This window comes from Pollachius pollachius (assembly GCF_949987615.1).
Source record: "Pollachius pollachius genome assembly, chromosome: 10".
Classification (NCBI taxonomy): domain Eukaryota; kingdom Metazoa; phylum Chordata; class Actinopteri; order Gadiformes; family Gadidae; genus Pollachius; species Pollachius pollachius.
This window is the reverse complement of record NC_136943.1, coordinates 4,428,098-4,455,597: the sequence shown is the minus strand read 5'-3', so window position 1 is coordinate 4,455,597 and position 27,500 is coordinate 4,428,098. Positions and strand designations below refer to the sequence as shown.

General features: G+C 49.8%; 2 protein-coding genes across 2 annotated transcripts in view; both read right to left on the bottom strand.

Annotated features, from left to right (window-relative positions):
• Positions 1-26,494, bottom strand: part of jakmip1 (janus kinase and microtubule interacting protein 1) — a gene marked incomplete at its 3' end in the record, with an annotated part of 32,455 nt that extends 5,961 nt beyond the window's left edge. Inside the window, exons 1-18 of the mRNA XM_079745159.1 lie at positions 26,224-26,494; positions 18,380-18,735; positions 15,227-15,559; positions 13,192-13,353; positions 11,418-11,633; positions 10,260-10,373; positions 9,412-9,558; positions 8,245-8,436; positions 7,718-7,777; positions 5,484-5,612; positions 5,037-5,165; positions 3,992-4,075; positions 3,003-3,065; positions 2,244-2,342; positions 1,086-1,187; positions 938-991; positions 776-841; positions 160-228 (exon numbers count right to left, since the gene is read on the bottom strand). Of these exons, the coding sequence (XP_079601285.1) occupies positions 160-228; positions 776-841; positions 938-991; positions 1,086-1,187; positions 2,244-2,342; positions 3,003-3,065; positions 3,992-4,075; positions 5,037-5,165; positions 5,484-5,612; positions 7,718-7,777; positions 8,245-8,436; positions 9,412-9,558; positions 10,260-10,373; positions 11,418-11,633; positions 13,192-13,353; positions 15,227-15,559; positions 18,380-18,535 (2,175 nt within the window). The 5' untranslated portion in view covers positions 18,536-18,735; positions 26,224-26,494. The remainder of the gene's footprint in view (positions 1-159; positions 229-775; positions 842-937; positions 992-1,085; positions 1,188-2,243; positions 2,343-3,002; positions 3,066-3,991; positions 4,076-5,036; positions 5,166-5,483; positions 5,613-7,717; positions 7,778-8,244; positions 8,437-9,411; positions 9,559-10,259; positions 10,374-11,417; positions 11,634-13,191; positions 13,354-15,226; positions 15,560-18,379; positions 18,736-26,223) is intronic.
• Positions 5,624-7,387, bottom strand: LOC307081820 (uncharacterized protein). Its single transcript, XM_079745160.1, has one exon. The coding sequence runs from the start codon at positions 6,110-6,112 to the stop codon at positions 5,948-5,950; it is 165 nt and encodes a 54-aa protein (XP_079601286.1). The 5' UTR covers positions 6,113-7,387; the 3' UTR covers positions 5,624-5,947.
• Positions 26,495-27,500: the final 1,006 nt, after the last annotated feature.

The window sequence follows — 27,500 nt, the reverse complement described above, 5'->3', positions numbered from 1 at the left end:
GCTTTACATACGGAAAATAACCACTTCATACACAGAGAGAGAACTACGAGGCCTGTGCAGAATTCTAGAGTTTTCATATTCTGGACAGACACTCTGTGGACAGAGCAGCCAAAACATTGTGAGAGATAAAGAGGAGATTGAGGGAAAAACACATACTACCTTGTCATTCTCCAGATCGCTCATCTTCTGGGACAGGGCTGCCTCTGTGTTGTCTATCTGCTTCAGCCACTGAAAGGGTAGCGAGAGGACAGGAAAGGACAGGAGAAGAGAAGAGAAGAGAGAAGAGAGAAGAGAGAAGAGAAGAGTATAGAGAAATGAGTGGTGAGGAGAGGAAAAGAAAGGAGATGAGAGTTGGAAGAGAGAAGAGAACAGGATAGAGTCGAGTGGAGAGGAGAGGAGAGGGGAGGACATTAGAGGAGAGGGGAGGAGAGGGGAGGGAGGACAGGAGGAGAGGAAGCAAGGTGGAATGAATACCATCCTATATATTTGAGGCAGAAGGCCATAGATATATAGAAATATACAGAAATATGTGTGTATATATATATATATATATATATATCAAACACAGTTCATATATACTTTTCATATATATTTACTTTTTTTTTATACTTTGAACTGTGTTTGACCTCAGCTGAATCTATCTGGATTCATGTAATCGCTGACGATAATAAAATGCTGAATTAATCTAATTGCTTGATGGAGCGCTTGCAGTGACGTAATCGTCCACAGTGTGGCAGAGCAGTCCCAGGGGTCCAGAGTCCGTATCGCTCATCACCTTCTCACACAGCGACAGCACCGTTCCCGCCTGGATCACCGTCACCTGCTCCTCGTTCCGCAGATTCTATAGAACAGCGCACCAGACAGCTGTGTTCATACCCAATACACAATACACGCTGAGCCATAGCTTCTGGCACACGGAACAAGTTGAACTACTGACCCCGTTGTCTCCCAGGATATCCAGCTTCTTCATCAGCTCGGGAATAATCAGGTCCTACGTGGAACGTCAAAAGCATTTTTTTTTTTTTACCTTCTCTTCTATGGGTCATTGGGTTGGCATTTTAAACCAGTGTGTGAGTGGGAGTCACCTTCACCCCTTCCTGGTGGCAGTGGGTTTGCAAAGCACTGCTGCTGTTCTCAGTGAAGGCAGACATGTGGAGGTTAAGGGCCGGAGATCTGCGTTCCCGTTCCTGTAGGACAGACACACGGTCAGTCCACTAGCATCATTCGCTCAGCGGCTCATCAAACGTAACGTCCAATCACGCGTGGGGTTCTACAAGCGCCTCAAACTGCTAATGCACCAGGGAGTCTACGAGGGGAGGTGTGTTGCTGGATGACACATTTACGACAGACAGACAGACAGACAGACAGACAGGGAATTTTAAAACGGTGGATCGTACTCACATGGTATCAGGGGGAAAAATAAACAGGATCTGGCAAAATAAAGATGAGGCGGGTGAAAACACGTTGAAATGGGAGGCCTCAAGCAAAAGAGACGAGGTGCTGGATGACTAGGTCCTTTCTGCTTTAGCTTTCTTGAAGGTTATAGGTTTTTCCAGATCCATAACATCCCAGAAATAGAACTTTCACAAAAGAGGGGATTTTTGCTGCAATTAGTGTTTGTAGGATAGTACTTTTTAAATATGCACGACTGTATGGTAATTCTAAGTAAATATTATGGTTCACCCAAGTTTGCCTCAGTGGCAGTGAGATTTAAACTTTGAATAAAAGTATACAAATGGTGTCACACATACAGTACGACCAATGACCATAGACACACCGTGCCAGGAGAAACTCTGGACACTTCAGGGAGGGGAAAATAAATCACGCATGCAAGGATGAGAGACAAAATGAGAGACAAAATGAGAGACAAAATGAACAAAGATGGGGTTGAATGGTGAACTTAAATACATTTATTGTTTTATTGAAAAAGTAGAATCATCTTCATCGCAACACAACAAATCACACATTCGCCACCGTACATGTTGCAGCAATACAACGTCTCATTCAAAACAGGAACAATTCAGCGTACGATTCCAGTTTGTTCGGGGGGGGGGGGGGGGGGGTTGGTCGTGCTTATATGAACACACACGAAAAAAACATGGATGCCAAAAAAAATCATGTTTTTGGTGTTGCATATGGAATCTATGGAGTCGTATGGGTCACTGGATGTAAGTGGTGCGTCTGGGCGGGAGGTTGTTGCTGTCGCCCCCTGGTGACAGCTTGACAGTGGTGCACTCCCTTACTTCCAGCTCCAGCACGCGGAACTCCAGCAGCTCGTTCTGGTCGCGGGCGTCCTGCACCTCCGCCTGCAGACGGGCCTCCGCCTGCTGAGACACACACATCTGGAGGACACACGCACACACACACACACACACACACACACACACATACATACATACATACATACATACACAACCACGTGCACACACACACAATCACAGACAGATACACACACACACACACACACACACACACACACACACACAGACACACACACACACACACACACACACACAGATAGACAGACAGCCAGACAGACACACACACACGTCAACTACTTGTGTAGGCAAATGATTATATAACGATTAAACTAATCAAATTAATCCCAGAGAATACAGGATGCATGCAATCAGTGGGGAAATTAATTGTCATGTTGTTGAGTGAGTGGATTTACTAGCCCATAGCTGATGATGAGGAATGGAGAAGAAGGCAGGTTCCAAAACATCCTTCGTCACTAAACTTCGGCTCTTTGTGACCCTCTAAATACAGCCATGGCTTTCGTTTAAAATAAGACTCTCCCCGTTTGCCTCCGGCTCAAACTGTTAAACAGTTCAGAGGATAAAACATCTGTGGGAGGATGGTGACGGGAAGGATTCCTCAGAGGCCTGACGTGGGACTCTGAACCAAAGTAACGTCTGCAGCGGAAGGGCGGGTTTGACTTTGTCGTTGTGAGGTGCGGAGTATAACCATCAGGCGGCTCCAGCCCCGCGACGTCCACCTACCTTCTCGTGGTAGTCCTGGTTGGCCCGCAGTAAGTACTGCTTCTGCTCCACCCATTTGGCGTCCTGCCATCAGGAGAATGAGGAAACATGGTGTTCGTCAGTAACATGGCAACCACAAACTCAAAGCAACAAATGTATAAAAGTGATGCGTGTGCTGCTTTGACACGGGAGCCACCCATGTGGTGAAATCAGAAACGTACCATGGTACAGCAGAGCGAGAGCAGCCCGTCTTCCAACACACACATGCACTGATTACGTGCACAGTGAACACACGCACACTGAACACATGCACGGTGAAACCATGCACAGTGAGTCACACAGGATCACAAGACACACACAGGCACACAGGAACAAAGTAGGAGGTGCAACAAAGTTTTATTGGCCCAGACACGTGCGCTACCCTGATCACAGAGGGTAGAGAACGTGCTGTCCCAGTCGTCCAATCAGGCCTATGCAGGTGGAGGCGTGAAAACAGAACCATAACAGGTGCTGCTGCAGGGGGCCGCCATGGCCCCTAACAGGCGCCAGGCAGGGAACAGGGAGAAACCAAAAGGAAAGAACAAGGGGAGAGGCACAACGTTTGGGCAAGACAGTGTCAAGTTGTCAAACAAAGTCCAGATCAACGTCCACGTGCCAGAGTGGCCAGAGATAGAATGTGACCATAGCGTTTCTCACGCGATGTCTCCGTTTGGTTTTGCTCAGTATGGATTTCTTGTTCATCGGCTCTCGCCTCTGAGGTCGACAGCACCAGAGGGACCCGGAAGGGAAACAAAAGCCGTACCAACGGAACGCAAGGACAGGGAGAGGAGGGATGCACAGCATGCAGGCGCAGAAGAGGCAGGAGGGGCAAGGGAGTGATGTCGCAGGACGACGCCTCACACCCTGTCGGCATAGCGCCAGGCCAGGAGCACAGCAGCCAGACAGACAAGGAGCAGGGCCAATGAGAGCGGGGCCGGAGACCCGCGGTCCCCGCCCCTTTTCCTCGTTACCTGCCCCCTCTCGACCAAGGCCTTCTCCAGGTCGGCGATCTTGGCCTGGCAGCCGCTCAGCTCCGCCTGCAGCTGCTCGCGCGTCTGCGAAGAGAGGGCACGGGTCGGCCAATCAGAGGGGAGGACGGACTGGCTGTTGGAACACTTGGCGTTGTGGGATTCAAATGATTAGATTGGGCTTTTGTCTGAAGCCGTAAGTGTTATCACACCCAGTGGTGTTACAACGGTACGGGGCTGAGTAATGGCTGCATGGGGCTGTAACCCAGGCTGTCAGACTAGATATTAGCGGACCAGTCAGCCGACTGGAAACACACTTTTTTAGAAAAGCGTGGGCATTCTTCTTATTCTTTTTGTAAGTATGAGTCAATAAAAAACGTTTTTGCGATTAACACCAAGCAGCATTTTCCTCAGGATACCTCTCCCACTTCTTTTTAACTAAATATGACATTCAATTCGGGATCATTTTGGACCAAGTGTTTTGGAGCATATTGATGTTCTGATGTAGTACTGATGTTCAGTTTCAGAAGGAAAGCTATGTTTGCCTTTGCCTTAATTTCTTTCATATATGCTATTCTTGTAAACAAATGCGACGCTTTCTAACGCTCCCCTGTGGTTAGGACAGGTACTGTGGGAGGGGGACGCGACACATTTCATGCTTCTTTCAAGACCTCATTGGTTTGTTGTCGTAACACAAGCTCAATAAAGATACGCTATAGTTTGAATCCAGAACCAGGAGGGGCAGAGGACTCTGTAAAGGGCTGATAACGGTCCCACGTTCACGCAACGCAAGGGGGTAACGGACCCCTTACGTCCTTGCGGACCCCCCTTGCGTCCGCCGCAAGGGCCTGACGCGCGCCTGCCAAAAATAACCGTAACCTTTCGTCGAGGCGACGCAGCAGCGAGGGCTGTGGTTGGTCCGCTCACTAAAACCCGACGCCGTAGAGCATAAAGGTTCGCGGCGGCGTGGAAGCGTCGGCGTGGTCCTTGCGTTGCGGGAACGCGGGACCATAATCAGCCCTAAAGTGTGTGCTCCCCGAGTGTGTACCCGTGCCTCCCGCTCGGCGTCCATGGAGCCCCCACTCTGCTCCTGCAGGAGGGCGTAGGCCCGCTGCAGCGCCTGGTACTCCCGGGTCAGCTGGCGGAACCGGAGCTCCGCCTCCTCCCGGGACACGCCCTGAGGGAGGGGACAAACGGCGGTAAGTTGAGAGGCGGCAAGTTTGTCCCTTCACACTCCACCAGCCTCAACAATCACACACACAACGCACACACTATGAGTGATAATCATCAGCCAATCACACCAGTCGGGGTTCATGGGCGATGGCTGCATCTGATTGGTCGAAGCGGCGCCCGCTGATGCCACGCCTTGGTAAATGTCCGAAAGGTTACAGATGACTTAAGCCAATAAACGTTTTCAGATGTGCTACCCATTGTACCCAACGGTCCCTGCGGTGGGAGTTTACTGGGGGTACAGGGGACCCTCCGATGACCTCACCTCCTCAATGTCCTCCTCTGGGGTGGCCGGGGTCCGGTCGGTCAGGTCCGTGTTGAAGGAGGTCAGCGAGGAGGTCTCAGAGTCCACCGACTCCTCGTCAAATCCAAAATATGTCTCCACAACATGCCTCTGTCGGGAGAAGAAGAATCACAGTTACAAACAGGACTCGCAAAGATCAACCGAACGACACAAATAAAAGGAAGTGATGAGATTGAGAATTTATAAAAATATATATATTGTCCTTAAATAATATAGAAAAGTCAAACACAAATAACTTAAAAACCTCTACTGCTTGGTTGTAAAAGTTATTAAAAAGCCATAAAAAGTCAATCAAGTGCAATGAGAACACAACCTGTCTTCCCAAACCCGTGCCCTACGAGAACAAAGACAAAGCATCACAACTTGAGAGACTGAAGACTCAACACCTCTGCTCCACAAACTCTTTGTTCCTTTTCAATCCGGGTTCACCTCCTTTTCTCCACCACAACAAAAACAACCACCACCTCTGCCACGTCCTTACCATCGTGTTTGTAGGTCATCTCCTGGCACCCAGAGAAGTACAGACACACCAGAGCACACAGGCAGATAAAGGCTGAAAAGTAGAGGGTGAGGAGCACATACTCTTGCATCCTGAGAATAGACTGGCGAGAGCGAGAGAGAGAGAGAGAGAGAGCGCGAGAGAGTGAAAGAGCTCCCGGTGCCGATCTGTACAGGAGCTTCCCAGACGCGGCGATCGGTCGAGTCCCACTCCACCCCCAGACAGATCAATCACCCCACCTCTTGGCCCTTCTGTGATGAGCTCTGGAGCGCAACAGGACGTTCAAGGGCCCAGCAGAACGCCGCTCTACGGCTAACTCTCAACCCGACGCCTCACTGAAGCGTCGTCTCCCAAGGAGCGTCCGTGCAACGAGAACAGGCCATGAAATGCAGCCTCACCACAGGCCAGTGCCTTTAGTTCTCCTTTAAAACGGATGAATCTCCTGATGGTAAAAGAGTGCGGCTTGACCAGAATTAAATCTGCTGGAAACGAACCAAAGACTGGATCACACAAAGAGAGGGAGATACAGTCGGTCTGGAGGCAGGAGGAGGAAGCTTTTGTTTGCAGCCCCCAGACTCCACCCTTCCTAGCAACGCCACGGGGCGTCCCCTACCCTCTCCCCTGATGCCCAGCGTTTAATGGTTGGAAAATGCACTCAAACACAACAATCTCTGCAATTAAAGTCTGTGAAACTGCCCCCTCGTCTGAACACTGCCCTTTGGGCTCAAACAGACACATAACTATTGTCCTTATCTCAGCATGAAAGAGCTTTCTTGTCGAGAGTGAGTGTACTGAAACACCGCAGAGAAACCTCTTCTTATGAGTGTGTGTCTGGATGGGAGTTGCCTGTTTGTGTGTGCGTGTGCCTGTTTGTGTGTGCATGTGCCTGTTTGTCTGTCCGTGTGCCTGTTTGTGTGTGTGTGTGCCTGTTTGTGTGTGTGTGTGCCTGTTTGTGTGTGAGTGTGCCTGTTTGTGTGTGCGTGTGTGAGACGCTGTCATTTCCCTCTCTCCCGAGCCCAATTAGACCAAATGAGGCCCGCTGTTCCTATTAGACGGCATCCGATGATATCTCCAGCACAGACAGGAGGGTTGCTCGGCAACACCCACGCTCGGGTGAATTTGTGTGTGTGTGTGTGTGCGTGTGTGAGTGACGGTGTAAAACAAATATCCTCCCACACACAACCACCAACACAACCGGTGCACCTGATATTGGGTTGGAAAGAAGTTCCCTCTGTGAACACACACACACACACACACACACACACACACACACAAACACATACACCGACAGACAGACAGACGAACGCACGCGCATCACACACACACACAGACAGACAGACGCACACATGTACGCTCATAACACACACACAAACACACACAAAAAAACCCATACAAACATTTACATTTACATTTAGGGCATTTAGCAGACGCTTTTATCCAAAGCGACTTACAATAAGTGCATTTGTTACAATAAGTACATTTGTCATAAGAAGTGAAACAATATATTGCTGTCGGTACGGTAAAGATGTTCATAGAACCAAGTGCAAGTATTACAATCGCTAGGCTAACCCATTCCCCGTGTAAAGCAAAGATAGCAGCTACTGTAGACGCTACACAATTAAGTACCTTGAATAAGTGCAATGTACAAATGCCAGGACACAAACACAAACACAAACACAGCCAGACGCACACTTACCTTAGTGGGTTTCAGAGGTTTTCTCTTGTTCTTCTTGTTGATCAGTAGTCGTTCACGTTCCTTAGGAGCAGAGACACAACCACCATGAACGCCAGCATCCTGCAGGCTACCACTGCCAGGATGATAACACCTCATCTAGTGAGATAACCATCCATGCCTGTCCTTAATGACCTTGTTTAGTTAATCACCATCATTTGCCAACCCTTACCACCTACAATTATCGATAGCTAGCACTGCCTAATTAATTAACCTGTTGTAGCATCCTTATAGCAATAATATGCCTCAAGATGCTACAATAAACAAGACGGTGCATGAACAGAGACACACAGTTGCACATGAATGCACACACGCATGCTTATTTGCATTCAAACCAAGAACCTGCAGATACGCTTACATTTAATGCCAAGAGAATTTCCGGTCTACTTTATCATTGAGCATGCTGACACCTTATGGCTAAAAGGAACAGCCAGGGGCGACAGACTACCTCACCCCGTCGTGATCGATGATTGATCACGATGTATCAATACCTGCGTGAGCTCGTCGATGACGCTGCGTTGCTCGGAAATCTGAAGCTTGAGGAACTCCACTTCCTGTTCCTCGTGGGCGTGGCTTAAGTCCGTCAGCGAGATGGGTCGCTTGAGCTGGGAGTGATGGGACGGCTGCTGGGAATGGGAGCGCGAAGAGGAGTTGGAGGAGGCGGTGGATGCAGCCTTCTCCTTCTGCAATGGACAGACATTCATTGAGATTGTGCCGTTTATTTTGCTCAGGTATTACCATGAGTGGCCACTAGGTATCGCACTTTCTCACAGACAGCAAAAAGAAACTTTCCTCAAGACGTTTGATAAAACCAAATGCTAGCTTGTTAGTAACAAAACAAAAGTAAAATAATAAATTGAAGTACAGATTAAGTTAAAGAAATAATAAAAAATAAATAAATTATATGTCAATTCAATAATTAAAAAATCATTTTCATAATTTTTTCTTCTTTTTTCTAATAAAAAAAGAAATAACTAAAACAATGAATGATATGATGAAGGAAATTAGTGTCTTGATTCCCGTATTGACCCTAATATAAATCCAGACAGGCACTGGGGGGAACAAACCTCCGCTAAGATCACAGAATCCAAGCGTTCGTAGGATAGGAAGTGAGCGGAACTTAAGTCATAATTAGTGACGGCAATTAGCTGTCTACTAGTGTGTGCCTCTGTTGCGGTGCGCCAGCAAGGCCTCAGGAGAACGACACAACGTGTCGTTCTCCTGAGGCCTTGCCGGCGCACCGCAACAGAGTCGGGAGCAAACAAAAAGTCTTTCACTTATAATCCGATAACTGTTAGGGCCCAGCTCTTATGGGGAAAGGGAAGCCGCATGGAACCAGATGGAGTCGGTCAAATTAAAGCTATTTATTACCAGGAAGTTGTGAATCTATATTGACATTTAAAAGTCTAGACACTGAATATCAGACGATCCCACTTTTTTCAGATGCATTTACAGGAAATAAACCTGGTCCTATATTAGGGTCAATACGGTAAAAAAAAAAATATATAACGCTGAATGATGAACTTTCCCCCGTTCAAATATGGAAACATTTCCACTGTACATACGCCTCTACAGCTCGATTCCTGGCAAAGAAAAAAGAGAGAGAGTGCGGAGCAGACGTGGAGGACGGACCCCGGGGGGAGCGGAGCTCCTCTCACCATCTCGGCGTTCTCGCGGCTCAGGTTCTTCAGCTTCTCCTCCATGCGCTGCAGCGTGTGAAGCATGTCGTCGTTCTTCTTCGACAGCCGCTTGCTCTTCTCGAAGATGGGCTTCATCTGGCTCTCGGCCTCGCGGGCCCTCTTCAGCTGGTGGGGGTGGGGGGGGGGTAAATGATTCAAAAGCTTAACCTTGTATGTTTGTGGTTCTCCTTAGCTTCTTTCATCGCTTTATTAAAATGTGTGGAAAAAAAAGGATGTAAGCCTGTGTGCGTTTGTGTACCTTTGGTCTGGTTATATCACAGGTGCGTAACATGTACACAGGTATGTGGTACACTAACCGCATACCTGTGTCTGCTACGAACACGTTTGTCCGCAGTTGATGGGATAACAGTCTGTCTGGTACACAGGAATGTCTAGGCAAGCACATTCGTGTGTCAGTGTGTAGATGTTGTGTGTGTGTGTTGGTGCGTGGGATTGTGTAGGGGTGCTTGCATGTGCGCGCGTGCGAGTGCATATGTGTGTGTGTTTGAGTAGGTATGCGTATCGGTGTGTGTGCACGTGCATGCTTTCCTTTGGTGTGTATGTGAAGGTATCCGTGTATGTACGTGTGTGCACATGTGTGCGCGTGCATGTGTGTGTAAGTGCGTAGGCGTGTGAGTGAGTGCGTGCGTGCGTGCGTGCGTGCGTGCGTGCGTGCGTAAATCCGTGCGTGCGTGCGTGCGTGCGTGCGTGCGTGCGTGCGTGAGTCCGTGCGTGCGTGCGTGCGTGCGTGCGTGCGTGCGTGAGTCCGTGCGTGCGTGCGTGCGTGCGTGAGTCCGTGCGTGCGGGCGGGCGTGCACGGCCCTCACCAGCTCGTTCCTCTCGTCGGCCAGCAGGGCGTTGCGGTCCTCCAGCTTCCTGATGACCGAGTGCAGCTCGGCGATCTTCAGCTGGAAGCGCCGCAGGTCGCGCTCCTCCGTGTCCTGGGGGAGGGGGGGGGGGGGAGGACATCAACGGCTGAGGGAGGAGGGGTTAGTCACGGGGGGACGGGGGGGCGTGGCGTGGTGATGGACGGGAGGACAAGGAGGAGGAGTTAATATGAACCAGAGGATGGTTTGATTGGTGTGTGTGTGTGTGTGTGTTTTGGTGTGTGTGTGTGTGTGAATATTCTCATATCTAATTAGTAAACAAGGCACGGTGAAACTAGGTCTTGTACTTTGGGATGAGCTTCACTCGACAAACTCACGGCCTGCTGATCTCTCGTGTGTGTTCATGTGCTCATTTAAACACACGCGTGTTCATTGTGAAGCTAAGGTTCTATGACTATGTGATCTACACTGGGGGCAATGAATCCCCTCTCTGGTGGACCATAAAAACCTGATCTAATCCAACATGTCCTGTGTGGGTTGGTGCGCAGTTGGCAAAGTTGTGCCTTTGCATTCAGCAAATGATATGCAAGGAATGTGTCGGCACATTTCATTCCATGATAAACTGCAGGCTAGATGTGCATACAATATAGTAGTGGACGTCCGTCTTAGGAATGTGTCATTTTGGTGCAAGGGTGCATGTGTATTTAAACGTACACACACACACAGGGTTACCTGTGTGTGTGTGTGTGTGTGTGTGTGTGTGTGTGTGTGTGTGTATATGTGTGTGTGTGTGTGTGTGTGTGTGTGTGTGTGTGTGTGTGTGTGTGTGTGTGTGTGTGTGTGTGTGTGTGTGCCTCTGTGAGAGTGCTTGTGCGCGTGTGTGTGTGTTAGTGTGTGTGCGTGTGTTCATGTGTGCGTGTGTGTCTCTGTGTGTTCATGTGTGTTCATGTGTGCGTATGTTCATGTGTGTGTGTGTGTGTGTGTGTGTTCATGTGTGTGTGTGTGTGTGTGTGTGTGTGTGTGTGTGTGTGTGCGTGTGTTCATGTGTGCGTGCGTGCGTGCGTGCGTGCGTGCGTGCGTGCGTGCGTGCGTGCGTGTGTGTGTGCGCATGTGTTCATGTGTGCGTGTGCGTGCGTGTGTGTGCGTGCGTGTGTGTACCTGGTTGTAGAGCAGGTCGGGGGTCTCCCCCAGCCCGGGCATGGCCTCCCTCTTGGGGCTGCCGTGGTTGCCGTGGCGCTCGGCCTCGCGGGCGTGGCCCAGCTGCTCGTCCAGCGCCTCCTTCTGCAGCTGCAGCTTCTGGGCGTGGCCCGCCTGCGCGCCCAGCTCCCGCTCCAGGGCGCCCACCTGCCGGTCCTTGGCCTTCAGCTCGTCCATCTGCAGGGGGTCCGGTGGGCGGGGGTCCGGAAGGGTAGGGTGGGGAACGAGGGGCCGGACGGGTGGTGGCGGTGGAACCGAAACACAGGGGAAGAGTGAGGAAAAAGACCGCAGCATTGGTGGATTAGTGGGAACGTGGTAAGATTAGGGCAAGACCGGACCTTTGCTCTCGGATTGCCCCCCCCCCCCCCCATTCCTCCCCCCCTCTACAGCGACGCTGACACACACCCGCCCCCTGGGGGCCCTTAAGCAGCCGGTAAGCTGTGAGATGTGGCTGTTGTGGAGCCCCGCTGAGGGAACATTGAAAGCCAGATTAATTCTCTCGTGGTAAACTAAGGTCAGCGCAATTATTTACTCCTGGTTTACTGGGTTTGGGTGCTCGGGATTTGTGAAATACTCAGTAAAGTACAACATGGTTGTACATCTCTCAAGAGATTGTCCGTATGGTGTAGGTGGAGGAGCCGGTATGCAGTGGGAGGGGGGGGCGAGAGAGAGAGACCAAGACTGAAAGAGAGGGAGAGAGCTACACCCAGGCCGAGAGGTCTATGTGAGGATTTCCAATGGGAAGGGACTTTGGCAGCTTGTTCTTATCAAGATAAACCACTAATGTACCGGAGACATGAGGAAATAATCTGTGTGTGTGTCTGTGAGTGTGTCTGTGAGTGTGTGTGTGTGTGTGAAACCCCACATGAGGGCCAACAACGTGCATTAGGGATTGATGTTGTTTAACTAATTCATGAAACATGAAATGTTCTGACTCGGGAGCTACCACAACTTTCTGCACACAGTGCCCATGCCTCGCCTCTAACCCTACCTGCCGGTGTGCTGCTTCAGTCACTCTTTCCCATTACACATTCTTTCTGACTTCTACTCTGCAAGTATGACTCCATAGAATAAACACCAATTCATTGTGACTGGTCTCCATTATCATTGTGACTGGTTTCCATTTTCATTGTGACTGGGTTCCATTGCGTTGCCTAGTTCCCTGTGGTGGCTTCGAGTGTGAGGAGCTGCTAATGGTTAACTCCAGCAGGGGGTTTTGGTGTTTCATCGGAGTAGATAAGCTCATCGCACATCAGGAAAAGTGTCCAGCGCTGCAATTAGCCTCCAATAGGGTGGGGATAAAGCTCCAGCAGGAGTTGCAATGGCTCTCTTTGTTTTCATAACTTAAACTCTTATACATACAGACTTGCCTTTGTTTTTATAGGTGTTATTTAGTAATTGTATGTTTTCTCTGTAAAGTGTTAAAGTGATATTTGCACCTTGGTCTGTGAGGTATGACGTTTCATTCAGCCTTCTACTATGTGTGTGGATAAAAGACAATACACTTGAACTTACAAACATACTTCTACTTACTAATACGGGATTGGACCTGGATTAAGTTGTGTAAAAATAAGGCTGTGTCAAAAGCCGTTTCTCCATACTTAACAGCTGTTGTGAAACGCTGTTACAGAGAAAAGTCAGCAGGTTTAATCCACTTCCTTCATGTAAACCCCTAATCAGGGCATTGACCTCCAGACCACAGAACATGGTCCCACGTTGGAGAGATCAGGCTCACCAGCCGCCGGATGTCCTTCTCGCAGTCCCTCTTGATGCGATGCACCTCGTCCTGGTGGTGCTGGTAGGCCGTGCGGAGATCGGCTGCTTTTGCCTTGTCTGCCTGTAGTGCGTTGGCCAGGGCCTCCTCGGCCTGCTTCCTGTTCACCTTCTGCTCCTGGACCTGAGAGGCAGGAAAGGATAGGGCAGACAGACAGGCAGGCAGACAGACAGGCAGACAGACAGACAAGTGGGGAGACGGGGTGACAGGGAGATAGGGAGACAGACAGGGAGACAGGGAGAAAGGGAGACAGGCAAACAGACAGGCAGTCAGACAGATGGATAGGCAGACAGGCAGAGAGACAGGCAGGGAATCAGGAAGACAGGAAGACAGGAAGACAGGCAGACAGTTAGACGGATAGGTACTTTACATTACCGAGGGGAAACTAAGAAGTTACAGCAGCTCACTTCGAAAACATAATCGTAAATGTAACAAAAGGTGGTGTAAGTAAGTGATGAGATATGGTTATATGAACACAAAACAAACATCTGTATAAAAAAGATGACAAAATGTAAATTTAAATATGTTAGCTGTCCTAAAATCTAAACCTAAACACACAAATTCAACAAACACACTCGCACACAGGTCACAAAGGCCACCACGCATACCAAGACATAAATATAGTTGGAATGCCTTCAGACAATAGCGCTGATGGAAGCTCTGATTATCTTTGAAGAAAACAGGAAAACAAAAGCTTGGCGTGAGCAGGCTTCCTGTTTTTGTACCTTCTCACCACAACCTACTTGGAGTCTACACAGACACACACACACACACTCACAGACCTCTGTGGCACAGACATATACATGTTTAAGGCCACAAGCTGAAAGGTCAGCGCTTGTCACTGACTCAGCATTGATGTATGACCCCTCAAACACACCCAAACGCGCACACACACACACACACACAAACACACACACTAACACACACACTAACACGCCCACATAGGCACAGACAAACACACGCAGCCTGTTCTACAAAAAAAAAAATCTGCGAAGATACTAAATTTAGCTAAAAAGCTAAAAAGGGCTCAGGTAAGGGCGGAACACTAACCTAAAAGTACTGAGGGGAATTTGAGGGGATAAGCAAACCTTCAAGTTTCCACAACCACACACACAACTTTTCAAAATGCCCAGAAATTGCAGTTTCATTTTATGATTTACGCATTGTATATCACACACACACGTACACAAAACCTGTGCCCCGAAACGGTGACACACACACACTGTAAACCTGCATCCACAATGTACGCGTGCACACACACACACACACACACACACACACACACACACACACACAGTAAACCTGCATCCACAATGTACGCGTGCAAACACACACACACACACACACACACACACACACACACAGTAAACCTGCATCCACAATGTACGCGTGCACACACACACACACACACACACACACACACAGTAAACCTGCATCCACAATGTACGCGCGTGCACACACACACACACACACACACACACACACACACACACACACACACACACACACACACACACACACACACAGTAAACTTGCATCCACAATGTACGCGTGCACACACACACACACACACACACACACACACACACACACACACACACACACACACACAGTAAACCTGCATCCACAATGTATGCGCGTGCACACACACACACACACACACACACACACACACACACACACACACACACACACACACACACACACACACACACACACACAGTAAACTTGCATCCACAATGTACGCGTGCACACACACACACACACACACACACAGTAAACCTGCATCCACAATGTACGTGCACACACACACACACACACACACACACACACACACACAGTAAACTTGCATCCACAATGTACGCGTGCACACACACCACACACACACACACACACACACACACACACACACACACACACACACACACACACACACGCACGCACACACACACACACACAGCGAACCAGCGCCCCACGGCTCCACCCACTGCCCCACCTCCTGCTGCAGTTTGATGCGCTCCAGGTCGAAGCCGCGCCGCGCCTCCTCGCGCGCCTCCGTCAGCAGGGCGCTCTTCAGCTTGTCGGGGGCGCCGTCCCGCAGGGCCGTGACCAGCCCCTGCAGCCGCTGCGCCTCGCCCTCCCGGATCTTGATGGCGCGCGCCAGCTCCACCTCGTGCTGCCGGCCCAGCGCCTCGCGGGCCACCAGCAGTTCCCGCAGCTTCTCCTCGTGCAGCTTGGCGCGCAGGTCCGTCAGCGCCACCGCGTGCTTGTGCTGCTCCAGCTCCCGCGCCTGCCGTTGCTCCTGCAGCCGCTCCCGGAGCTTCGACACCTGGGAGAGGGGTCGGGCGGGAGACGCAGGGGGAGAGTGAGGGGAGAACCCGAATGTCACACGAGGGGAGGGGCGTAGGCTCACGGCCCCGGGAGCGGGGAGGAGCCACAGGGCGAGTGGGATGGGAGAACCGGGATCCACCGGACAACTCTCGTGTCTAGTAACCCCCTAGGAGGGGGTTACTAGACACGAGAGTTGTCCGGTGGATCCCGGTTCTAAATAAAAAAATAAATAAAGTTAATTTATGTCGCGTTCTGCACATTTGAGAGACAAAAGGAGAGAGGAGGTGACGTAGAAACACCTTGGGAGGAAAGGACGAGCGAGGGTAAAACTGTGTCTACATTTTAGTATATAAACACCTGGCACTGACTTTTATTAAACCCAAACGCCCAAAGCAAATGTCACACGAGTGGAGAGACATAGGCTCACGGCCCCGGGAGCGGGGAGGAGCCACAGGCGAGTGGGATGGGAGAACCGGGATACACCGGACAACTCTCGTGTCTAGTAACCCCCTCCTAGGGGGTTACTAGACACGAGAGTTGTCCGGTGGATCCCGGTAAATAAAGTTAAAAAAATAAATAAAGTTAATTTATGTTGCGTTCTGCACATTTGAGAGACAAAGGAGAGAGGAGGTGACGTAGAAACACCTTGGGAGGAAAGGACGAGCGAGGGTAAAACTGTGTCTACATTTTAGTATATAAACACCTGGCACTGACTTTTATTAAACCCAAACGCCCAAAGCAAATGTCCCACGAGTGGAGAGACATAGGCTCACGGCCCCGGGAGCGGGGAGGAGCCACAGGCGAGTGGGATGGGAGAACCGGGATACACCGGACAACTCTCGTGTCTAGTAACCCCCTCCTAGGGGGTTACTAGACGCGAGAGTTGTCCGGTGTATCCCGGTTGGGGGTACAGGGCGGGGGTGGACGATCAGAGACGGCCAGAGGCTCGCAGCCCAGGGAGAGGGAGGGAGGGAGGACGGGTCCTTCCTACAGCTGAGTGTGATGAGAGAGCCAGAACATGGACACCTCTCATCCTCACTGGCAGCCGCCTTCTCAGCGCAAGGTAGAAGGAGTGGGAAGAGGAGAGGCCCACCGCCCTGGGAGAGGGAGGGGAGGCCAGCTCCTTCCTACAGGTGAGTGTGAGGAGAGAGCCAGCTTTGGACTGTGTGATGGGGTGTGCTGTACAGATGGCGGCTGTGTGTGTGTGTGTGTGTGTGTGTGTGTGTGTGTGTGTGTGTGTGTGTGTGTGTGTGTGTGTGTGTGTGTGTGTGTGTGTGTGTGTGTTTTTGATTGCAGTTTTACTGCTTATGACGACCATATGTGCACAACAGATTTCCCCTCGGGGTAAATAAAGTTAATTTATGTTGCGTTCTGCACATTTGAGAGACAAAGGAGAGAGGAGGTGACATAGAAACACCTTGGGAGGAAAGGACGAGCGAGGGTAAAACTGTGTCTACATTTTAGTATATAAACACCTGGCACTGACTTTTATTAAACCCAAACGCCCAAAGCAAATGTCATCGTTATGACATATTTTTTAATCACTGAACATTGAGAGGAATCTCAACACATCAAACAGCTAGCGGCCTTAACATCCAGACTAGCTTCTGGATAGCATCTGGTCGATGAGACAAGAGAAACAACAGATCCTCAGGCTTAGAAGCCTGAGAAATTAATAAAACATGACCACATTTATTGTGTTTGAATAACTAACAAACTATAGATACTATGTTTACGATCGATTGAGCCCCATGCCAAAGTAAAATAGCATCAAGGAAGAGATTAGAATCTATCTACTGCTCTATGAAAAGGCCGATCCAATTAAATTCAATGAAGGCCTGTTTTGATAAGCACACATTTCCTGTTCATCTTAGCTGCCCTTATCGAGAAGAATTGATTTTTCCAGATTAGAGGCGAGAGTGTCTCCTCTAGTTGGTTACCACGGCGACTATCCATTACTCAGAACATGTCTCCTTATCCTTCTCCATCTCTGTGTACCCTACTGCTCCATCTCTCTCTGCATAAGGCATCCACCTCTTCCTCGTTGGGTTCCTAAGCCCTGCAAGAAGTGATCCCTCTTGCTTGCTCCTTCCATGAACAAGCAAGAGGGCATCCCAAGATTTGGGATGTGGGGAATTTATCGCGTTGGTGCGTGAAGCCCCTTCGAGACTGTACCTCTAACTGTGATTAAATCTAACTTTTTTCAGTTGGGGATTTTTTGGTCACACAAAGTGTCGGTGAGCATTTCCAGTTATTTTTGACAAAAACGCTTAAAGTTGTTAAATGGGGCGAATGATCTGTAAAATACAAAAGCTCGCTCCTTCCAGCCAAAAACGCTTTTCCTGAGTACTACTTTTCTATTGGCTGCGTACCCAATATCGACCGGTGTGTGGCGTGGGTTTTGACAACGTTTGATAATGCCCCTCACACTAGCTCCCTCCCTCCTCCTCCCTCCCTCTCTCTCTCCTCCCTCCCCCTCCTCCTCCTCCTCCTCCTCCTCCCTCCTCCGCTTCTCTTCACCTCCTCCTCTCTCCCCCTCCTCCTCCTCCTCCTCCTCCTCCCTCCTCCGCTTCTCTTCACCTCCTCCTCTCTCCCCCTCCTCCTCCTCCTCCCTCCTCCGCTTCTCTTCACCTCCTCCTCTCTCCACCTCCTCCTCTCTCCACCTCCTCCTCTCTCCTCCTCCTCCTTTTCTCCTCCTCCTTCCTCCCTCCCTCCCATTTCCTCCTCTCCCCCCTCCCCCGCCTCCTCCTCCGCTTCTCTTCACCTCCTCCTCTCCCCCCTCCCCCACCTCCTCCTCCTCTTCCCCCCCGTCCGTCACCTTGCTCCTCTCCTGCTGCAGCTCCATGTGTGTGTCCATCAGCCGTCCCTTCAGCTCCTCGTTGGCGCTGTGCGTCTCGTCGGCCATGTTCTGGGACCGCTCCGGCTTCCTTCCCTTCTTAAGGGGCGGGGCTGAGGGAGGAGTGGCGGAAGACATGGCTCTCCTGCTGCCCAATCAGGACAGACATAGAGCGAGGTGGGCGGGGATTCGGGTCTGCGTGGTTTTTAAGCCCAGAGTTTCAGTGGAGCGAGAGATTCCAGTGCAGCTCTTCCTCTTGGCTCAGCCAATCGTGATCCTCGTCAGCATCATCGTCATCAACATCGTCATCGTCTGTCTACATCATTGCTGGAGGCTTCCTGTACACGGGTAAGAAAAAGAGAGAGAGAGAGAGAGAGAGCGAGAGCGAGAGCGAGAGAGAATGTGAGTTCAAAAACCGAAAACAAAACAACTACATCTTCATTACATCCTCCGCTGTCAGAGTACACATACACACACACACGCGCACACCCACACAGGCTGACACAACATCATTTATCACAAGTCCAAAACTGAATCCCTGGGCTGTGCTTGGGGGCCCAACAGTGCATGAGAATGTGTCTGGCGGCTCGACTCTGGGGAGACGAGCAGACCTCTCCCCGGCATGATGATTTCGATCTCCATCCTCTACACTCCTGGCCCCCGCCCCCCCCTTCGGCCGGGAGAGCCGCGCCACTTCTGACCAAGCACCAGCTGAAAGTTTCACAATGCGGGCCCTAAAGCCCAGTCATCGAAAGTTCCCATTGGTTAACCCTAAAGCTAGCGTGCTTGCACACCGCCGCGCGGCGACCGCCCTGATAAACGCCTCGCTGCCGGAGGGTTCAGGGCCAGGTGTGAAGGGCGGTGTGAAGGGCCAGCTTTTCAAAAGCGGCTGCTGCTGCTGACGAAAGTTTCAACACGGGGAAAGCTGAGCGGTAGGGCAAGATCTGTGCACGTTCACGTGGGCGGCAACCGCTTCCTGGTCAACAGCCGCCTCCCCTCTGCCGCCCGTCCCTCATAGAAATGAATAGAGGCGGCGAGTTGCCGCGCTGCGGTGTGAAACCAGCTTAAGAGGGGAGTCTTCTTTTCCTTTAACATCTGCATCCTTAAAGCCATTAGTCTGCATCCCTGCCTCCATCCCTCCCTCCCTCCCTCCCTCTCTACCTGCCTCTCACTGCCAGTCAAACAAACTGTGAAATAACATCCCCTAATGGATTTAAACACATGACTTTCATTGACCTTGTTAGGCTTGGCTTGGGTCGCCAGCCTGTACTCTAAAAGCTAAACAAATTTCATGCTTCTGATACCACACATTCTCCCATCCCAGCCTGATTGATTGAATGTAAATGATACTGGCAGCCCTTTGACAGGGCTTAAGCACTGATATGTATAACAATAAAAATATGGAGGATAGAAGCATATAAAATGAAATAGTTGAGACAAAACAGCAATCAATCGTTTGCCCATGAAATCAGCAGCATCGCCAAAATAATCAGACGCTTAAAGCTAATGTGGGCCTTGAACTCGCTGTTTGGCGGTTCTCTGGATTGATGTAAAGACTTCAAAAGGACTTCAATAATTAATGACATTAGAGCACTCTCTCGCTCCTCTGTACAAAGGCCTGCAGTAAGCAGTGTAGTGCATGCGTGCTATTCCTGATGTTACAACATGGCGGATTGAACAAGAGACGCAGTGAATGGTATATACACACACAACAGAACAGCTTATATATAAATAAGTAAATAAGCTTCAGAATGCAGACTTACGCTGTAATCGCGTGCTGGAACCGAACAACAGACAAAACGTTGTCGTTCCGACTCACTTTCATCGTAACCCAGTAACCTTGTCCTGTCCCTGGGCCAACTGTTGAATTAGTAATGTACCGCCACGACCGACCATTACCACCACGGGCATCTCCATCCATCCCAGCACGGCCAGGACAGACACAGCCACAGACACGGACACACTTGCACAGACACACACACAGATAGACAGACAGGCAGACACACTCGCACAGCCGCCAAAAGAGATTTACGCAGCAATATTAGTTGCCACGGTAACCCCTCGCCACAGTTATAACTCCTCATTCCAGCCAAACTGACGGACAACGGCGAACGTCTCGACGCCCCCGACAAGACGTCATGTCAGGCAGGGGACGGAGACACTGAAGTGAAAACACAACCACTTTGTAAACACGGAAAACAAGCTTACTCAAGACAGACGGAAAGACAGACGAGATGACATGGTGAAAGAAGGGGGGCAAAGGGTGAAGACGGAACACAACCACTTAGAAAGACCATTCCAGGGCGATCAAATCCCCCGTACCTCCACAAAACACACACTGACGACACTACCAGCCATATCCTCCTCCTCCTCCTCCTCCTCCTCCTCATCCACCACCCCCACGCTGGCCTACATTTCCCCCAGCTCCGTGCTCTCCAACACAGCCTCCATGCCAAACTCCCCCCCCACAACCCCCAACCGGCCGGCACCCCCATCACCCTTTAGCTCACAGGGTGATGTCACACGGCACAGCATAGGCAGCCATTGAGAATCTGACACAGAGAGAGCAAAAGAGCGAGAGAGAGCATATGAGAGAGACAGACAGACAGAGAGAGAGAAAGACAGAGAGGGGGAGGGAGAGAGAGAGCGAGAGAGCATGTTAGAGAGAGTGAGAGAGAGCGAGAGAGAGAAAGCGAGATGGAAATAAAGAGAGCGGGAAGGCATGTCAGAGAGAGAGAGTGCGAGGACGGTAGAAAGAGAGAGAGCATGGTAGAAAGAGATACCGAATGAGTGTGAGACAGAGAGAGACGGAAAAAGAGATTCATATACGGCCATAGAGACAGCGGCGTGGACAGAGAGCGTATAAACAAAAGAAACAGCCATTCCAGAGTAGTGGTCGTAGTATCCAAACACAAGTGGTGACAGCCAGTGCTGCGGCTGAGCGAATACAGCCATTAACAGATGTGCCAAAAGAAATACTACTACAAACGCTGCCAAGCCAGGGTTTCCAACCAGCACAGCTCTCATTCGTTAGGTTAAATACGACGGAAGTGAGGTAATTATACTATAAGTGCCCTTGTAATGGTCACTGAAGTACTCACGTTAACATCCGTCCATGTGCTCTTCCATCGAAGAAGGTTGAAAACCCAGGTGTGTCAATAGCTAGCTAAAGCGCTTTAGCTACCAGGTGTGGAAGCGCTGCCAGCATCTGGACTCAAGAGCACGACTTTGAGGGCCTAGTGGCACAAAGCGTTTTTTTATGGATGACATCGGATCCATGTTCCTACTAGGGGGCTACGGTTAACATAGCCACCAAACCGGTAAAGTTAGGTTGTTCTGTTCACAGACACTCAACACTTCAACCATCGCTCTCTCTCTCTCTCTCCCTCTCTTCTCGTTCAGAGCAACCTCACCCCAACCCACTGACTCACCCATTAATGACTCACATCATCCAGCAATGGGAAGAGGGAGGCAATTTGGAATTCTGCTGCCACATGTTCCCCTGCTAGCCGCCACTATTAGCAGCAGCCAACGCTGGAGGGTTGACGCTCCGTGGAACACCAGGAATGCCATAATGGGGGAGATGGGATGTTTTTATTAGCAGGGGGAGGGGGGGGGGGTTAATAAGTACCTATTTTCATCTGCCCAGAAGCAAACAGGGTCTACCACACGTTGAAGTCATCCATTCCCTGTGCTATAAACTGTTTGTTCAGCTCTTGTGCTCGGGCCTCAATAACACAAAGACACCGCACAACACCACTACTCAAGTTGGTCGGCACTACACTCACTTTTTTCCGGCACTACATTAACCTTTTCCAAGTTTGGGAAGGTTTAATGGAAATGACGGTGATTCCCAGTGTTGTACAGAGGTATGTGAGATTTAATTGATCGTATGATTTATGAGTGACTCATGCAAATAGCCTAAGGAAATAGAATCAGGAAAGCCTGAACAATACAACTATTGGCCTAACAGAACAGTCACCAACGGTACAGCATACATAAAGGACCAGCCTTAAAGGAACCCTATTGTACCACCAGGTGTGAGTGTGATTACCCTTTACAGGCCGTTTGAAATTCTGCTTTTTCCTGTGCCTGAGTGACATCACAAGGGGGGGGGTGTCCACCTAGATGTATGATGAATAGATAAGCAACATTTGCTACCGTTTACTGGTTAGGTGAGTAGACTGATCTTTTCAGAATACAACTAGGTTGACACGCCGAATTGTGATGTCAATCAGGCACAAGAAAAGGCAGAATTTCAAACGGCTTTCCTGTCAGACCAGCCCTGACAGGAAAGCAGCCATGCTTTAGTCAAAAGACTCAACAAAAGGACTTGAAAGAGTTTCAAAGTTGGTTAACTGTGAGGAAGAATAGACTACGATGATACATTTAAACATCTTAACACTGTTGCCGACATTAAACAGAAATGGTTGACATGTTGTGTTGCCATATGCTTTAAATAGCCCTCAAAGTCAACATAGAAGCTAATGGAATCAGAATAAATACAGTAAGCTCCCTTTTCAATCGTAATGCACCAATCCACTTTAAAAAATACCCCAGAGTGTATGCACTGTCTTTCTACTGACTTGAATGCACACATGAAGTCCTAAGGCAAAGGACAGAGAGACCACACACACTCAAGTTGCACTCGGCTCACCGCCTGTTCAACGTTTACCAATGCTGACTTTAGTCTGACAGCCACATGTCCAATAAACACATAGAACAAGCTGTTGGTGAGATAGTGTGTTCTGTTCGCAATAACTCTCCACCTCCGTGTCTAGGACGAGAGAGAGCGGGAGGGAGGGGGGAGGGAGAGGGAAAGAGAGAGAAGAAAAGAGGAGAGAGCAGGTGGGAGGGAGAGATGCAGACAGAGTACAAGACTAAAGATAGCTACTCTACCATGCTGCACATCCACACATCGGATATCAGCACCCATGGAAATAGCTTAAGCCAAATAGCTTGCACTGTAAATGTTCGTGCACACACCTATATAAATTCTCCCTTGAAAGGCCCGTGTTTCAGAGCTACGTGTGGTGACCAAGATGACAAACTGACATTACAGGTATGGCCACCCTTCTGTGCACACTAACATCTTCCCACAGCACACACCCAAATGTGCCCGCTCCTACACAGAGACATTCAAACAGGCTCCACAATCGAATGGCCGAAACAGAGTGTCCCTGGATCCAAAGTCAAAAGGAAGAGTAAGGTTAAACAAGAGAGAAGTAGAAGATCTCAGGGCTGCTAGGCCGTGTGGTAAGGCCGCATTCAATCCCCCAATGGCTCCGTAGCTCTGCAGGATCTCCCAGTTAATTATCATGGCCTATAAGGAGTAGCAGAATCGTATGCATGTGTAGGTTGTGCACACATGCAGTCTCTTTACACTACACGCACACACACACGCACGAAAGCGCAAACACACACACACACATACACACACACTAATTGTGTCGAGGGGCTGATCTAGCTCTGCAAGTGCTCATGTGTGGAACATTGGGTCGATCGCTGCTCGCCTGCAGAGCATGTGACAGTATGCGTGCGTGCGTGTCTACATTTGTAGACAATGACAATCTCTCCTTTCAAAAAGATACATGATACAGTCATGGGTGAAACCATCCACCTTTATTCTTTCTCACACACACACACACGCACACACGCACACACACATCTATGTACACATCTGGATGAGCAGAGTGCAAGCTCCACTGAACTGAAACAAGGGAATAGGAAACAACAAGCCTTGGGTGCGTGTCTGCGCGTATGTGCGTGCATGTGTATGCGTGTGAAGAATCAAGAAGATCTCTACCATTGTCATTGCACATGTACTACACCAGTACCATGTGACCCATCACTGGCTGCACCACCGGGCGCAGTAGGCAGCCGTTTCTATGGCTTCCAGCGACCATCTCTGTCTGAGTCTCAACCAGACGTGCATGACTTTATGGTCTTCTTGGTGCGGGAGGAATCCGGGGCAGCCGGAGGGAAAACCCGCGTGGACACAGGGAGAACACAGCCGACCAGCTCCACACAAAAAAAGCCCACCAAAAACAATAAGCGTTGCGTAAACATTTCAAAAAATGCATCAGAAGGTATGGAGAGGTATGTGTGAATGTGGGGCCTCCCGGGTTATTAGGACTAGCCTTCCTGTTGACTCTACTGCTTCGGCTGAGGCGGACAGGGAATGAAGATGCTGGTGGTGGAGGTGAGGTGGAGGAAGAGATCGGATTAAGAATGAAGAGGAGGAAGGATAAATGACATTAGAAATGGGGCGGGGGGGGGGGGCTGGAACGAGAGAGCAGGGAGAGGAGCTGTCCTACCAGCCTCCATAATACCCACTTAGCTCTGTTAGACGTCAGGCATTCAGCTGGGCCAACCCAGATTACAAATCGATATAGGGGCTATGTTTAAACCAGGCGGCACAGCCTTTGAACACACAGTGAAAATAAAAGATGTCGCAGACTGATACCCGCTTCACATGTTCTCTGTCAAGCAGTCAACGCAAGCAGAAGAGCTCCAAACGAAGACCACAAATTGCATCCTGCACTGTAATGGCCCGGAGAAAGCTAACTCGATACACATGTTGGCTGTCTGCAGGGCTGGGATTTGAGACCCCTGATAAAGACGCCTGCTGGTGCCGCGACCGGGATGCTAAGCACACTGGACAGGCAGGGTATAGGGTATGGAGAGGTGGCCTACGAAGGGAAACACAGGAGATAGCAGGAGGTTGGTGTAGCTACGGCCCTCTAATGATCCCAGTTGAGTTTCTTCTGCAGACCCCTTTATCAGTTCACACCGACACACAGAAACAGACACTATCAGTCTCAAAGCTGTAGAAGCGAGAGAGCTTAACATAGCTGTCATCGTAAGGAGGTGAGATGACTATATAAGCACACAATATTTGGTAAAGCAAGGTCACATGGCCTATTTGAACATGCTGCATCCAGTACACTATTATGAATGCCATATAGATGTTTTTTTTTGTATTTTGTACTGCAGAAATTATAATAACCTCCTTCTTAGTATCTAGCAATCCAACCACATCTGACTGCTAATGCATTGGGTAACTAACTACCAGACATTCGATGGGTCAACACACTGGGTAAGACAGCGGGCCGGCCTGCCAACCACACCCCACGGGCACACACGAGCTGCCCGCTGCAGCATCCCAGCAGGTCGAGGTGCGTCCGTCCGTGCCCTCTTCATCAACCATGACTGTTTGTGTCTGTAGACTATAATGCTTTGACGTTCAAGGGCGAGCTGTTGCCATTGAGCAGCACCATTAACGTCAACTGTCGTCTGGTGTGTTTTTTTTACTAGAGCCGCATGGTATGGGAGGATGCTGCGTTCCGGATGAGACTGTTTCTCGCCCACCTCCCTCCCACACCCCATATCACATTACAAAAATCAGATTGTGACTCAGATAACACACGGTTAGGGCGAACTATGTTTCGCAGACCCTAATGAGCACCGACAGTATAACGATTTGATTCATGACGAGCATGACAGATATTGACTTCCTCGTTCTATTATCGCAGGTTTTTTTTATTTCCCGGAATGTCAGACTGAACCCGTTGGATGTCACCCTGCTCAACATGTCATTTTAAGCAATTGCTGGATTAATATCGATGGTATCGTATAATCCTACTCGACTCTGCAGCAACATCATGATGGATTGACTGAGAGCGCCCTTGCTTTCACAATAAGAGCCCTTCGTCTTCGAACGAATGAAACACCAAATATAAGTGTTCAGTATAAAATTACAAACCTTCGGTTGTTAACGTGTCTACCTAAAAAATGCAACGGGGTGACTGTCGGAATAAACTTACTGCTCATGAAGATCCAGGAGCTGGCGGTTGGGCTTTGGCTCGTCGACTGAGGGCAGCCCGGGCTCTGGTAGGATGGTTGGCCGTGGGAAGAACTGGATGCCGTGCCTGTTTCTCCAGCCCGGGGTCGATACCAACTTTCCTTGAATTTCAATTTCCCACCGCGGCTGGCCTATTCAAAGAGAAACGGATGTGCTGTATTTCCCGGCTTCAGATATCCACATTAAAATGCTCCAGTCACATCAGGCTATGCTTTCCGCTTCCCTTCACTGGCATGTTGACATCTTCCACGCCCACCCTCGACGTCACCTTCCTGCATCCAACGACGAACCACACAGGCTTCAGAATAATACAAACCAAAACGGGGGGACGTGGGAAACTAGTCGGGCGTCGCCGGTAGCGTGATAGAAGCGCGACACCTGATTGCGTGTCCAAGAATGACACCGCGCGTAGAAACTGCGTGGACTCGCTGGTTGGGGGAAAACGTGTGTCGTCACGGCGTGGTAAGGTGGTATGGCACAGATATCGCCTCCTATATGAGAGAGATACAGACCCTGGGAAACACACTAACAGCATTAATAAGGAAGTACACCGCAACATCCACAACTTGTCATTGGTTGAATGCCTGGAAAATTCTATCTGCATCTTGTTATGTTTCAAATGCATTAAAGTGATGCAATAATATAATGGCCTGAATCAGATGAGTGCTCTTATTGAATGGGGATGACCAAGTGTTGGGAATCCTCTTTTTTTTTCAATATCTGAGGCAGCATGACTAATCAAATAAGAAAAGTGGGTGAAAGGATTCACTTCAAAGTGTGTGTTGTGCTGGTTCCGTGGTGACCCCGGGGGTGCTGTTTTGACCCAGATTCTGCAGGATGCATGGCTCTCTCAGCTGCCCGATTACACTCCTCTTGTCTGACTGCCTTCCCCCCCCCCCCCCCACACACACACACACACACACACACACACACACACACACTTCACTGCAGACACATATGCGGCCTCTTGCTGCAGGGCAATGCAATCATGGACCCAGGAAGTAGGACGGAAACATGTGCACAACATCAAGGGTTAGGGGTTGATTTTCATCGGCCCATCAGCCTTGTTCGCGGCCGTGGGACCAGTTGTCCTGAATGACCTAACACCAAAGTGTCAATGGGCAGATCTACAATAATAGAACGTGTTGGAAGAAGCCAGAGAGACAGCAGACAAGAGAGAGAACGAGGGGACATGAGAGTGTTGGGTTTACAACCCCTGCCGGACAGGATGCCTGGAGG